The 15,002-nt window shown below is 41.4% G+C and overlaps 1 protein-coding gene across 2 annotated transcripts in view; it reads left to right on the top strand.

Annotated features, from left to right (window-relative positions):
* The window catches only part of cacna2d3 (calcium channel, voltage dependent, alpha2/delta subunit 3), a 32,161-nt gene that overhangs the window by 117 nt on the left and 17,042 nt on the right, over positions 1–15,002 (top strand). For both annotated transcript variants that reach the window (XR_014598854.1, XM_084034047.1), the window contains exons 2-11: positions 1,487–1,603; positions 3,152–3,211; positions 7,266–7,428; positions 7,950–8,081; positions 10,001–10,061; positions 10,434–10,584; positions 10,786–10,860; positions 10,974–11,063; positions 13,300–13,413; positions 14,360–14,438. Coding sequence is in view for 1 of the 2 variants with exons in the window: in XM_084034047.1 (XP_083890173.1) it covers positions 1,565–1,603; positions 3,152–3,211; positions 7,266–7,428; positions 7,950–8,081; positions 10,001–10,061; positions 10,434–10,584; positions 10,786–10,860; positions 10,974–11,063; positions 13,300–13,413; positions 14,360–14,438 (964 nt within the window). In the remaining variant the exon portion in view is untranslated. The remainder of the gene's footprint in view (positions 1–1,486; positions 1,604–3,151; positions 3,212–7,265; positions 7,429–7,949; positions 8,082–10,000; positions 10,062–10,433; positions 10,585–10,785; positions 10,861–10,973; positions 11,064–13,299; positions 13,414–14,359; positions 14,439–15,002) is intronic.

The following is a 15,002-nucleotide window of genomic DNA, read 5'->3' as shown; positions in this document are numbered from 1 at the left end:
ATGAGATTGAAAGTTCTAACGTGTGGTGGAATCTGAAGCACTGTCCTTCCATTTCGCACCAAAGATGCATTTCCATCTTTGTACAAAAAGATATTGCAATATGCCCTGCAGATTTGTCCCCTTTTTGTGTGCATGCAAGCACTTTGCCTGTGTTCCTGTTCGTGGAGGCATGTCTGGAGAGAGCTGTGCCGAGCCAGTCAGCACAAAGCAGTGAGCTGTGAGGCAACTGACGGGTCGTTAGGGGCTCGTCATTAAAGCTGATCATTAGATGCTTTTATGGCGGATTATCCGATTTCACTAAGATTTCTGCAAAGCGGGAAACACCGGGGTTATTCGGACTCCTATAGCCTCACTCCTGCGTTGGCCGTTACTCTGATCAATAATCATGATCAGGGCTTTTGATGGATGGGGCTTAACCTCCTCTTGATGACTGGAGGAGTGTGTTGGAGGGGGGCGGGGGGGGGGGCTGGGGGACTCGGGGTGCTGAGGCGAGGAGGACAGGCGTGAAATGAACTGTTCTGCTCCATTGCAAGCCCACACTCTTCCTTTCAGTAGGTAATTTGTCGCCTCATGTACTGGTGTGTGTGTGTGTGTTTGTGTGTGTGTGTGTGTGTGTGTGTGTGTGTGTGTGTGTGTGTGTGTTTTGTGTGCATCAGATCCACACAATGATGTGTTTGTGTGCGTCAGGTCATTTGAATGTGTGAATCTAACACGGCCCGTGTTTATTTTTAGATATTGGGAATGTGCGCGACGTCACAGCACGAGAGGATGAGATTTTTGGGGTTTTATTTGGCACATGTGTGCGTGTGCGTGCCAGGTGTGGGATTATGTAATGTTATATCCCTCCGAGCTGTGGCGGGCTTTGTTCTGTATCACTGGAGGCCCGGCGCATCCAGCAGAATCAGCATTATGTGAGGTGTAGTTCATTACCCAGAATCACCCAAGCCTGACACATTATTATCTTTCTCCTGTGCTTTGACTCCATTTCAATTACCCTCTTACCATGCATAGCCTTCAGATGCAGCCTCCCCAAACCCCCCACACCCCCCCACCCTCGCCGGCCACCCAACATCTCCAGCCAATCAGAGAGAAAGAAGCAGCGTGTGCAGCCAATGACTGAGATGAGATAAAGACTATCAATCATCCTGTGTTGCAGGGAGGGTTTTTATCAAGCGTTCATCTGAGACTGGCTGCATGCAGCTTGTCAGCCAACATGTGAAGCCTTATAAGCCTTGTTTAACAATTCCCCACCTCTCTGGAGTGGGACGCAGTTAAACAACAGCGCTCTACCATGTTACAGAACACACAGATGGAAAACCATGATTATCTTAATGTTTTTTTTTTGGTTTTCTTATTAAGTGGAGATTTAAGACCTAATGGGTTAATAAGCTCAATACGTTTGCAGTATGTTTCCTGCAGGCAGTTGTATTTGGTTCACAGTCTGCCCCTCAGTCAATGCCACCGTTTTGTTTCCGATTATTTACAGAAATATAAAGAACTTGAAAAGTCGGTGAGAGTGGAAGAAATTGATGGTGTGAAACTGGTCAAAAACCTGGCAGTGAAGATGGAGGAAGTGTTCAAGAAAAAAGCAGAGGCCACCAGGGTAAGTACAATATTACATATATATTTTTGGCATAATTATGTATTCATATTTCTGGAATATTCTGCAGCATTTTGTTGAGTTTGCAATAATTTCCCCAATATGTCTGATGTGTTATTTGGTGGTGAAAACTATTGCTTTTTCCAATTTAGGAGAACCCTGTTATATTGTTTTGATATATTAGAAGGGTGCAATGTTCCTTAACAGGTCCAAGAGAAAATATTAATGAATATGAGGAGAGTCTTTTGAAATATAGTCGCTTCACACCACAATAGGCCAAATGTCCATAAAGCCCCTAAATTGACTTATTAATTTAGAAACGCAGACCCTTGTATGACGCTAAAAAGAGTAGTCCGTCTGGAATATGGTCTTGCGTGTAATTACGTCCAATCCAGACCTGAGCTGCTGTCAGCAGCAGCCTGCCTGTGACCTCACCGCAGAGGCGCTTGTAGCCATTTTAATGCGGCCCCTCGCAGGGACTGCCGGGGGATGATAACGTTTATCTCCCCCTCTGCCTGATCCCATATGTGCGACAATTCATGACACTTCACCCTATAAATTACACGTATAGAAAAGCGATTCATTCAATAAACATGATTCGATTCAATGCGATGCGTCATTATGTATGTGGGTGTTTTTTATTATCATTATGCGAAAACAATACGATTTGACTTTTTTTTTTTAAGTCTACAGGTGTGTTAAATCCTAATATGATGACGTCATCACTTTGCTCCAAATTGAAAAGCGAGTTTAAAAATGAGGCAGTGACCTCAATAGAGGGATAAAGGTCGAGTGTCTGCGGGTATTTTATTTCCTCCCCATTTCATAAGCAGGAACATTATAAACAGGCATTCGATATAAATCAGAAAACGCTCCTTTTTTTTATTTGCCAACTGCTGACGACATGACATCTCCCCATAAGGTCAATTGAATCTGGTCACCAGCACCTCAGTTGTGTTTGTATAGCAGTTATTTTGACACGTGTGACAGATGTTAATTACCTGCTCGGGCTCCGCAGGCGAAAGTGTCCGTTTCCCCGCGGAAACACAGAGCCAAGCACATTTTTTCCAGAGTGGAGTTCTTCCAGAAGCCGCGGCCGCTTTGGTAACACTGCGTGAAACGCTGCTCCAACCGCCTCCATCAATCATCTCACAGCGGCACGCCGACACTACAGATGCCCTACATTTTATGCACTTTTTCTTTTTACCCTTAAAAATACTATGAGATTAGCCGAGCAGGAGGAGAGTGACAGTTCAGGGAAACCGTTCAAAACAAAATGCAGGACACGGATTCCGTCCAATCCGAGGATTCATCTAAAGTCTGACATCGGTCCTCGATCATGTTCCTCTTCAACACCACATTTGTTAAGGTTTTGGAATAAGTGAGTGGCAGACAAACAGTTTGAGAACTGGAGCAGCAGAGCGTCCACTTCTGTGAGTGTGAATGGATATAATGGAACTATTTCCTCATGCGTGTTTCATAGAGGAACTTATTATATATTATTATATATTTTTTTTAAACATGACAAAGTGTTATTTCCTCTCCTCTCAGCGGCTGGTGGAGGCGGCGGAAGAAGCGCACCATCAGCATGAGGATAATCCGGAGCTGCAGGTGAGGCTCGTCCCGGACAAAAGGCAAAGAAAAGAATAAGGAGCATAATTATTCAAAATGTGGCGCGTCATCGTGTCGGACCGGGATGAATCATGTTTGAAGTTGGGGCTGGGGAGGAGCGGCTGCAAGGTGAGAGAAGGGTAATAGGCCCTAAAAGTTTTTAATTGCGCTGGCATCGTCCTTCACACTGATGCGCTGTCAGCCGCGCTGATACATAACGCTCCTTTGATAAGCAATGCCGCACATGTTGAAGGCGTCATAACTCACGCTGACTGCAGGTCCAGGTGCTGCTGCAGCGTTTTTACATTCGGTACAGTAACCGAACAACTGTAATACACTACCTGGTGGTGCATGCGGAATTAAAGGTTTTATGAATGGTGAAATAGATATATTTTTTTGCATTAGTTTTTTCAGTGTGTCTGCGCGCACGTTGCTTCTCCTTTTAATCGCATTTCACAGGACGCGCTCGTGCGCTCAGACAGGACCTTATTTAGCGGCTCTCATTGCGGATTTCCGAGGCGCACTGAGCTTCCTCGGTGTCTGCAGAGGGAATGCAGTATTTCTGTCGTTTCCCTCCCTCCCTTCCTCCCTCTCCCTCCCCCCTCTCTCCAGTGGACAAAGATAAATGAAACTTTGCGCGGCGCATTGTTTCACTTTCATGGCTCTAGATTGGAAACCCACTCGAGCAATAAAACACTGAAATAACGGCAGCACTTTACAGTTAATAGTAGCATTTACATCATAAGAATACATCGCAGTCGCCTTGTTCCCTGCCAGTTCCTGCGCGGTTCACACAGCCCGGACAAGACCTTCAAACACGTTCAAACAACACAAATATGACTAAGAATAAAATAATAAAATATTTGTTGTCACCATTATCCTTGGAAATGTTTTTACAATATGGTGTTGCCCTTAAAACAGATGAGAAAAACACATTTGTACTTTATTGAATATTTGTGCATTATGGTACCATTATATGTTTTTATTGAATTATATTTGGGCTGTTATTTCAGTGAGAAAGCATGAAAGTTTTCCATTTTCTTCAAACTTCATACACGTTTTGTATCACTTCCTCTCAAATCAGCAATCCTTAAATAAAACAATATATATGTAGACTCTAGAAATATATATACACCAGTTAAATAAATTCTTAGTATTTTTGCTATACATATTTCTATAAACTTGACATGATTTTAATACAATTGCTTTGACTTTCTTTTTATATTTTCCCATATCAATATATCTATTTAACTAATGAAATTAATGAATTATATGAAAAATAAAATCTTTAATCATTTTGTTTTATCAATAATTTTGAGAAGTTCAAGCTATTTAAAAAATGTTTTCAAGCAATTGGCATACAGCACAGGCCTTTAGACATTTCATCTTAAAGGCCATAAAAAATAATAAGGAAAATGTAATATCCACCAGAGATAATGGTGTGATGTCATGATATTACTCCTTGTGGCATCATTTAGCGAGCCTCGCGTCCCCTGACACTGCACATTTTTCATGCACCATTTCACTGACCGCAATGAGATAAGCCGGCTGCTCTTATCTCAGATGCTTTGCGTCAGGACAGAAGGTGTTTCGCATTGACCTGAGCGTCGTCTGCGGTTCAAGGGTGTGCAGATCAGGTGTGATGGAGCAACAGAATCATGGCTCTTACTTCAGAAATCTTATTTATTGCAACATTTCTTTGGCTTAGTGTTTTCTACCTAAGCTTTTGCTTCCAACGCTCAACATTTTGTGGGATTAGAAAAAGGCCTCTTATAGATTTTGATAATCAGGAACATTTAGGAGCATTTCAGAAATAGTGGGAAAAAGAAGCTATATTTGCATTTTAAATGAACAAGTTGAATTAAAAGAGTCTCCATTAAATGATGTTTGCTTTAAAACGTTTCTGCCCAAACTTATTCAAGCTTCAAGTTAAAGTCCCACATTTCTACTTTTCATTGTCAATTGTTGTGTATTTCATATTTTATTATTACATGAGAAAAAAAATGTATGTGATTTTTAAAATGCTACAATCTACACAATTTAATCTTTCTAATTGGCATGGTATCTCTACCAACTCCACTTTCATTTTTTTTTTCACTTTCATTATGCAACAAAAATAATGATTAATAAAGTCTATGGTGTATTTTCTCATATGCTTTCATATGATTTTGTCACATATTACTGTAACTTAACATCCTGAACAACAAGTTTCCTTGAACAATGTGATCCTTAACGTCAGGAAATGTGCAGCTCCTGATCAGCTGTTAGTTATCACTAGCGCAGTAAAGGGTGAGGGCCTGCTGGAGCTTCTTCTCCAGATTCTGGTGTGTGGGCACACAGTGAGGCCCATAATGGAGGCAGACTTCTGCAGCAGGGCCTACAGCTAACTGCAGAGCCAGTGGGGCGTCTCGGTGAGCTGCAGTGTCCCATGGCCTGCTCTACAGTAATAACCCTGGTGGTTAACGTGCCTCTCTACAGCACTATCATTTCTGCTGAGGGTGCACGTTTCTCTCCCCTGCTGGTCCCCCTCTGCAGTATCACCCCGCACCATCACCACCACCACCACCCCTCCGCCCTGCCGCAGCTCGTCAGAGAGCTGCTCAGGCGTGGTATGAGCTGTCAGGGGCTGCTTGATGGTGATGCCCGCGCGGCCTCCCTCGAGTGTGATGCTATAGAGTCAAACACCCATCTCCCTCTCTCTCTCCCTCTCTCTCTCTCTCTCTCTCTCTCTCTCTCTCTCTCTCTCCCTCTCTCTCTCTCTCTCTCTCTCTCTCTCTCTCTCTCTCTCTCTCCCTCTCTCGCTGCCTGTGCAGATAATAAGGACTACAGGCCAAAGAGAGGCCGCTCAGTCAGATTGAGGTAGTCTTTCTTCTGCAGCAGGAGAACTGTAGGACATGACAGACAAAATGCAGGGTTACACGGGGGGAGGGGCAGACTTTTCATTGGCGCTCATGCATGTCCAGATCCTTCTGAGACCTCAGTGACAGTTACAATGGTGATGGTTAATAAAAATGTAACATGCCGGGAACATTTAAAAACTGCACTAACTAATCAGACACTCTCGACTCATACATGTTGTGAGTTTTTAATAGTTAGCATCTGTAGCTTAAATGGTAAAGCACATTCATTTATCCACACTTCGTCCTGACCGTGTGTCCCAAGCGTCATTTGTCTCAAATTGCCCCAAAAGTCATGTGTGTTTTTGTGGCAGAAATTATTTTGATTATTTTGGTCAAAAGTCACTTCTGAATGAATGCGATGGAAAATGTCGATGGCACATTTGTTTGTAGAATGTAACATTTCTACATTGTGAGAAGCCATGCTTTCACATATATTTTAACCATGTATGCCACATACTAGGAGTACAGATAGACATTCAGGGTTAATTTATTGTCCTTTATTGTACGACACAGGACTGCACAACCAAATGTAGTGTGTAGTCCCATTTTGCTACGTAAGAAAACACACACAAAAAAAACAGAAGTAAATAAAAAGAAGCTCTGAGGTCTGGTGCTACGGCAGCTGATACTTCTCTATCTTTTGCCAGATGGCAGCAGGGTGGCTGGGGTGGGAATTGTCTCTTAATGTCCTTTGAGCTCTTCGCGGGCGCCTCTTGTCACCAATATCACTGATGCTCGTTAGATGCATAGCCACGTGTTTGGGGGAAGGCTTGAGGGGAATTTCGCCAAAGAATTCTTTCCATCTTTATGTTATTACGCTCTGCGGCAACAACACTGTCAGGGGGGAACTCAAAGAGAGGATTGAAACTAAAAAGATTAACTTTAAAGATACTCACACTGTTGGCTTCCACCGATCTTTAGAGTGCACTTTTTGCACCGTTTTCTCCCTCATCACTTACATTGAAATCCCATTAGAGGGGGATCTTGATGGCCAGTGTTGACAGGAGGAATGATTAGTTTTCAATACGCACGTGTGCATGTGAGTATTGTTTAAAGGTAGATTTGTAAAATCTACAAATCCTTTAAATATTAACATCAACACTACTTGTAGTTTCATTACAGTGAACATTTTCCGTCTTGACTCTTCCCCTCAGTACGAGTACTTCAACGCCGTGCTGATCAATGAAGTGGACGAGGAGGGCAATAACGTGGACCTCGGAGGAGAGTTCGTTCTGGAGCCCAACGACCACTTCAATAATCTGTCGGTCAACCTGAGCCTCAGTGTGGTGCAGGTGCCCACCAATATGTACAACAAAGGTGAGCGCTCCGCCTGCAGCTTGCACACTTTTATGTGAGTGTTATTTACTTATGCTGTTGGCTGAGGGAGGGAGGAATGTAAGTGCTGAAAGTGAGAAATGGTAGCTGAAGCTATATCAGTGTCGCATGCTGGCGGACCGTGTGGACATAATAAGGAACGCAACTGCAGACTGAAAAGAGTGCAACGACGGGGGTGATTGCAAAGATGTTTGTCATACGCTAGCTGTTCAGTCGCTTCTTGTTCTTTAACTGAGTGTCACCTCTCCCCGTGTATCACCAGGCTGCTTTTGTTTGGCTGTAATGGACTCACCATAACTCTCCGTTCGCAGCACAAAGGGAGGCTCATCCAGCAGGAGGAGGGGAGGGGATGATTTAGTCACAGGCATTGTGTCTCCTTCAGTGGGGTCAATAAGGGACAAAGGTCAGCCGTGCACTCGGTGGCGGTGACCAGGATGATTACTATTATCATCATTTAATTTACTCGTTTCTCTTCATCTCTGTGTCTTTGCCCCCCTCCTCAGATCCCGACATAGTGAACGGAGTTTACTGGTCCGAAGCTCTGAATAAAGTATTTGTAGATAATTTTGAAAGAGACCCAACACTAATCTGGCAGTACTTTGGGAGCGCCAAAGGTTTCTTCAGACAGTACCCCGGTGAGTCCGTCGTCTTTTTTCATCGTGTGTGTGTGTGTGTGTGTGTGTGTGAGAGAGAGAGAGACAGAGAGAGAGAGAGAAGCTTGTCTCAAGGGAGCCATCAGCCGTCAGAGAGAGAGAGAAAAAACAGATCAGAACAAATGATTTAGAATAACTAAAAGGGTAATTTGGCTAATGTTGTAATTTTACAGACCATCAGAGAGGATGCACATATACAGACTGTAATTAATCAGAATTTGCCGATGTGGGTCTACAGTCATGTTGAAGAAGCGTGCGTGGCTTCTGGATCCACTCATCAGACCGTCACTGCAGTGCTGGAGCTACAGAGATACAGCTGATGATAATCTAATACTCTGTATGTTTAAAGTATAAGGAGCAGACCATGGTGGGAATTAACTTAGTACAAGTACATAATTTAAGTACCATTTTCAGGTACTCATACCTTACTTGAGTAATTAGAATGTATGTGGCTTTATGGTTTTGCTCCATTGAATTATTGCACTTGCTGCAGTTACCTTTCAGATTAAGATTTTACATACAAAACATGTAATCGGTTTATTAAACATGATTCATTTTTAGATTAAATAAATCAACAGTATACAAAGCAGTAAATAAATAGCTCCATCTTGATCAACTATATCATTAAAGTACCACATACATGTTAAAACCCCTCAAATCTGAATTATTAAAAAGCATTTAAAAGGGGGGTTTAGAAAACAGGGTTTTCAGGGCCTTAACCTCTTAAGACCTGCCGTCCACATGCATGGACATCACATTTGGGGTTGTCTTTACCATAATACTTAATTCTGCTTAACGGGGGCCCGATGTCCACATGATGCATTTAATTGCATATTAATGATCCAATAATATAGTAATAATAGTAATTCAGCACTGACAGAGGCTATTCTACATGATGCTTTAATCATTACAAGTTTATTTATTTTTTATTTTAACGTAAAAATGAATGGAACATCGGTATGTAATTGAAATGCTGTTATTTTCAGTTTTGTGTTATTTTCTCTCATATGTTCTCTCATATTTGCTGAATAGTCGTTCCCAATAAAACTAATAGTCTTCATTTCATTGCTTGAGTCATTACATACAAAATTGTTGAATTAGTTATCAAATTCTGTCAAGCAAATTTTATACCTTTATTTATCATTTTTTCCTGAAAATGTCTCCTAAATTGAACAGTTGCTCTCAGGTGAACTTCAGCTTTCACTCACGAGGAGGTGTGAGAAGTATTAGTTGTAACCAATGACAAGTCACTTGTTCACAGTCACTCAGGGATGAATCCCATGAACCCTCACTTGGCAAGCATATATGAACCGAGCAAGAACCACTGTGAACTGAAGCTCTACCAAAAGGGTGTTTCTTATATTTGTTCTAAATAAGTGACTGTAGTGTATTTTTCTTTTACCCAATGCTGTAGAATTGCAAAGAGCATATACAGTAAAAATGTGAAACTTACGCATTCAGTGTCTTGTACTCACTTACTCCCCTAACTACAGCAATGTGTAACTTTACTGTAGTTTTCAAATGGCTGTACCAGTAGTGTATACTGCTGTCTTGAGCATTTTCAGGTCATGTCACTGAGTTCTGACCTTTTTTTTGCCTTTTTTGCATTGGAAAACACTGAGAGAATAAACTGTCATAATGAAAACATGACAAAGCCGTTTGACTATCTTGTTCATAAACGATGGTGTCAAGACTTCTCATTTTGATGACACTAGCAGTTTCACTGACATGAATACTTGCTTTTGAGGAATGGATTATCCATTTTGAGCAAGTGACGTGCTTTTGCAGGTTATCCACTAGGTTTTGCAGTTTGCACTAATTGTTTTGAGAAATGCACTAACTGCTGTGCAAATGTTAATAGTGACTGAGGAAAAACTGTAACTTCCTGATCTATTTCACAGGAGTAAAGTGGCACCCAGATGAACATGGCGTCATTGGCTTTGACTGTAGAAACAGGAAGTGGTAAGCCTCTATATTACTGCAAAATATATTCATAGATAGATAGATAGATAGATAGATAGATAGATAGATAGATAGATAGATAGATAGATAGATAGATAGATAGATAGATAGATAGATAGATAGATAGATAGATAGATAGATGGATAGATTACATGTCACACATATCTATACACAATATAATTAAAATGTTACGATAACTACAGTATACAATGTAAAAATAGGATAATATATTTTATTTTGCAAATTTGCTGCTGTTTTATTTTGAGTTTAAATGTGTGTGTGTGTGTGTGTGTGTGTGTGTGTGTGTGTGTGTGTGTGTGTGTGTGTGTGTGTGTGTGTGTGTGTGTATGTGTGCCCATATTCATATTTCAGGTACATTCAGGCAGCAACATCTCCTAAGGATGTTGTTATCTTAGTGGATGTAAGTGGGAGCATGAAAGGACTGAGGCTGACCATCGCCAGGCAGACGGTCTCCTCCATATTAGACACACTTGGAGATGACGACTTCTTCAACATTATTGCCGTAAGTTTAAGTTTACATTTTTTTCACTTTGTGTCTTTGTTTATTTTGAGATTTATATATCTGTATATGTGTTGATATTGTATGTTTGCATATTATCTATTTTTTTTAGCAAAGACATTTCCATTAAGTATTTCAGATAACTAGAGATCATTCTTCCATGAAAAATATGAATCTATCTAAACATAATTTGCATTTCCACAGTATAATCAGGAGATCCACTACGTGGAGCCTTGTTTGAACGGCACGCTGGTCCGAGCTGACAGAACCAATAAAGATGTGAGTGGAGCTCAAACTGACTTGTAATGAGTTTACATGGATCCTATCAGGTTTCATTTGTGTGGTTGATTTTTAAAAACCTTTATTTTTCCACTTCTGTCTTTATCTGTTAGCATTTCCGTGAACATCTGGACAAGCTGTTTGCCAAAGGGATCGGGCTGCTGGGTGACGCTTTGGCCGAGGCGTTCACAATCCTGAGTGATGTAAGTTCCTGTACAGTATGCCGGTTCTGTGTCACTGTCACTTTAACACATCTTCCCAGTCTGTAGTCCACCGAAAAAGCAGAACCTTTTTAATTCTTTATTTTTACTGTTTACTGATTATGCAGCAGTGCTGTTGTGTTGTGTATTCATGAGTTTTCACACAATGATTCATTCCTTTCCTTATTTTTCTGATTCATTTGACTTAAAAAAAATAATTAATTGTACCAAATGCACTTTGTTTTCATTGAACCGAAGGACTCCACCTGACGCAACATTGGGAAAACCTTCATTTTACAAAGCGCATTTGTTTTCGGTGACAGGAAGTGTTGGAGTACCACCCTCCGCATGTCCTCTGCTAATCGTAAAGAAGGAGCACACTCCAGTCAAATAGGTTTGAGCGCTGGGGAGGTGTGTCGCCTGTCGAAACGCTCCAGCACTATCCCTGTTCCGCCCTCCAAACACAGACATCTATTCTGAATCGTGATTAATGGCTCTAATTAATGCCGATGATTAATAAGGAGGCTGATTGGAACACAAAGCAGATAAGACCAGGAGCCACGCCGCACTCCTTTTATCTCCCTGTTTTCAGGCGAGCTTTGGCTGTGCTGCTGAAGCTGAGGGACTGCAGCTTTTACCTCTGCATTTGTCAGATTAATTAAAGCCCTTCAGTGAATATGGTAATCAGGTAGCCAGTAGCCCACTACTGAAATGCATTGTTACACCACTGGCCAGCGAACAAAGTCAGAATGCAGCCTATCGTAGACCAAATCAAAAGGAAACTCACTTCACTTGAAGAGCACTGCAGCGTTTTCATGCAGTGATGAGAGTCTCCCCGCGTTCTCGCACGCAGATGACATGAAAGAAATATTTCTGCACATTTTAACATCACAAAATATATATACAACCCATTCCTTGTTGGATGTTTTTAGAACAAGATAATTCATTTACCTCTCAAATAACTAGGGCTTGGGTTTGATTACATTTTATCAGCATTGATTATTTAATGATCCCTGTTATTGATCATGCCTTTTGTCATTAACATTTAGATTTACTAATTCTTATTCACTTACAATACTGAAACAAATAGAACAGATTCAAACAAAAGCTTAGCTAAAGGACCTTTTCTTGGCAGCGGAGAGGCTTCATTAATGACTTTTGATGCTGAAAATCCAACGCTGGTGCAGAGAATCCAGACATCCTTCTAAACAGAATCTATCGCTACATGTGAAAGCACTGGTGTAAGTGACAAAATTAATAATGACTGATCTCTTCCTATAAGTCAAAATGTTTCCTGTGGAAAAAGTCTATGAGCGAAACCATTAACATTTCAGGACATTAAAATCTTGTGGGTGAGTTGATTTCCGACAATTGAACATAAAAATTCTAAATAAAAATCAAACATTTTGTAGTATTTTTAATTTGTATTATTTATTGAGTCATGCACATACAAGTGACCAGCCAAAAGACACCAAAAAATATCAATACTGTTGCTGTCAGTCAGACATGAACATCACTTTTTATATCACATGACTGTTTCTAACAATAGAGTTCTCAGGGCCTCCTGGTGATTTGAGAGTCGCGTTGCTCAGCAGATTTCATCCTGTGGTCATGTCGCCACATCGTCCCTCTCTCCACATTCACTCTGTTACAGGTCAATAAACCACTAAATTACTGCGATGCATCTTCTCAGAATAAACTGTAGTCACTCTTCAGGTTTATTTACAGAGACATTACCTGTGTTTTATTGACTGATGGCTGCACAGCTGCTCTGTCAGACATCATCATCTTATCAAAGTTCAAAAGGTGAAAGTTAGCTTGATTGTCAATTTCTTCACATGTACCGGACATACAAAGGCATCGAGAAGACGTTTCTAACTACCCCACGGTGAAAGAGATAAAGTGCAGGGGCACAGCAGATAAAGGCATTTACTAATTACTAAAAATAAACAATAAAATATAAGAGTCTACTATGTATATGTAAGAAGTTGCAGCAAAAGTTTCTGTGTGATATGATATATTGTATTCTAATAGTGAGTCTGAGTCCAGAGTGTTTTTTGTTGTTTTTGGGGGGGGGTTCAGCTTCCTGACAGCTGTGGCATATACAGTGGAAACAGACAGCTCTGTTTGTTTAATGTCTAAATAACAGTGCATATATTATATATATTATGTATTATATTATATTACATTATGTAGGTTTTTAATTGATATCTTATGTGTGTTTACTCTCTTTCTACAGTTTAATCAAACTGGACATGGCAGCTTGTGCAACCAGGCCATAATGCTTGTGACCGACGGGGCGACTAAAATGTACGACAACGTTTTTGAGAAATACAACTGGCCGGAAAGAAAGGTGAGTCTCTCTTTCTTTCTTTGCCCCCTTCTTCTGTTCCGCACGGTGCCTAATTTTTCAATGTTAATCTTTTACAGAATTTTCTGCTTGCCTTGCACTTTTCTTCCAGGGGGAATAGATGTATATCTTAACTCTTTATGCCAGGTGGAGTTCCTGCCTTTGACTGTGGTTTCTAACTTCATTATCATTCATAACGCTATACCGTACCGTGTTTTTCAATGCGTTGATGCTTTACAGCGTCCAGCCACTGCTGTGCTCTCCTCCACATTTCTTCCTGTACACACTGATTGGTTAACATTTTGTGTTAGCCTGCCTTTGTAAGACCTAAATGCAGTTGAAATGAAATGGACTGCTGTGCCACTCACAAAGCAGTAAAAACAACAGCTTCAGGGCTTTTGTTCAGTTCTATCAAGCATATGTGTGTTGGCAGTGTTTGACGGGGTACGGGGCACTATTTGGCAGGGTACCCCACCCCCTACCCCCCGTTCACCCTTAGGGCCCTTATATAGCAGTCATTCAGTGTTTTCTATATGCTTCATGCTTAGCAAAGCATCTGGAGCCAATGGACCGTGGCGGTTTGGCAAAGTGTCACACGGCGTTCTTTAAAAGGACAGTGGAAGATGCCCTCGTGCCAAGCCCCGACAAAAGACAATTCACTGAATTTCACTGCACTAAGAGAACAAACTGAAGAAGAAAATATAACAGCAAAGATGGACTAAAATAGGTAAAGAATGAAAATAAGAGCCAGAAAAGCAGCTTAACGATCAGGTTTTTTTTTTTTTCTCATGAGGATGTTAAAACATGCAGCTCTTTCTTGCTCTAAAGCCTGATAGAATCGGGACAGGAAGATAAAGGACTAAGGATGCATCACTTTTTGTGTTTGTTTTTTTTTTTTTTAATCCTTCCATCTTTGAAAATGTCGACAATCTATGTGTCCTCTGCACAGGTGCGAATATTCCCGTACCTGATTGGACGAGAATCTGCATTTGCTGATAACCTCAAATGGATGGCTTGTGCCAACAAAGGTTTGGGACTTTTTGATAAACGCTTCCTGAGACAGCGTTGTGTCGGGGAGCGTCGGGTTTGGGCTGATGTGGTGTTTCTCCAGGAGGATGTGTGGGTATCTGTGCGGTTTGGCCGTGTATGTGATGTGCGTGTTTCTGTGTGTACTTGCATGTGTATGTTCTGGCTCACAATCTTTCTGCCAAGAGGCAATGAAGTGGCACTCGGGGGTGGAGGGGAGGGGGGGGGTTCAGAGGTCAATCCGCTCTAATCCCTCTTCCTGTCAGAGTGTCTCCCTCTTGGCTGCTCACTGCTGATGGCTCCCACGTGTCACCGCTCTGGATGAGTGCCCTCTGGAAGGGAAAGTCACAGCCAGGAGGGATTGTGGGGAGACAAGCCCCAAACATCCTTCCCCATGCAGACCCCCACTGCAGAATAACCTTACATGTGCAATATGCAGCATTGTCAGCGTCAACAGGAGCGAATCAGAAGGGTCACTGTTTCCAGAGTGGTTCAGTTCACTACAGTTATGGCAGGGAGATCAGCAGCAAATTATTATTTATTGAATTATAAAATTGATTTCAGTA

Source organism: Eutrigla gurnardus, assembly GCF_963514095.1.
Source record: "Eutrigla gurnardus genome assembly, chromosome: 2".
Taxonomy (NCBI): domain Eukaryota; kingdom Metazoa; phylum Chordata; class Actinopteri; order Perciformes; family Triglidae; genus Eutrigla; species Eutrigla gurnardus.
The sequence above is the reverse complement of the archived record's forward strand: the minus strand, read 5'-3'. Positions and strand labels throughout refer to the sequence as shown.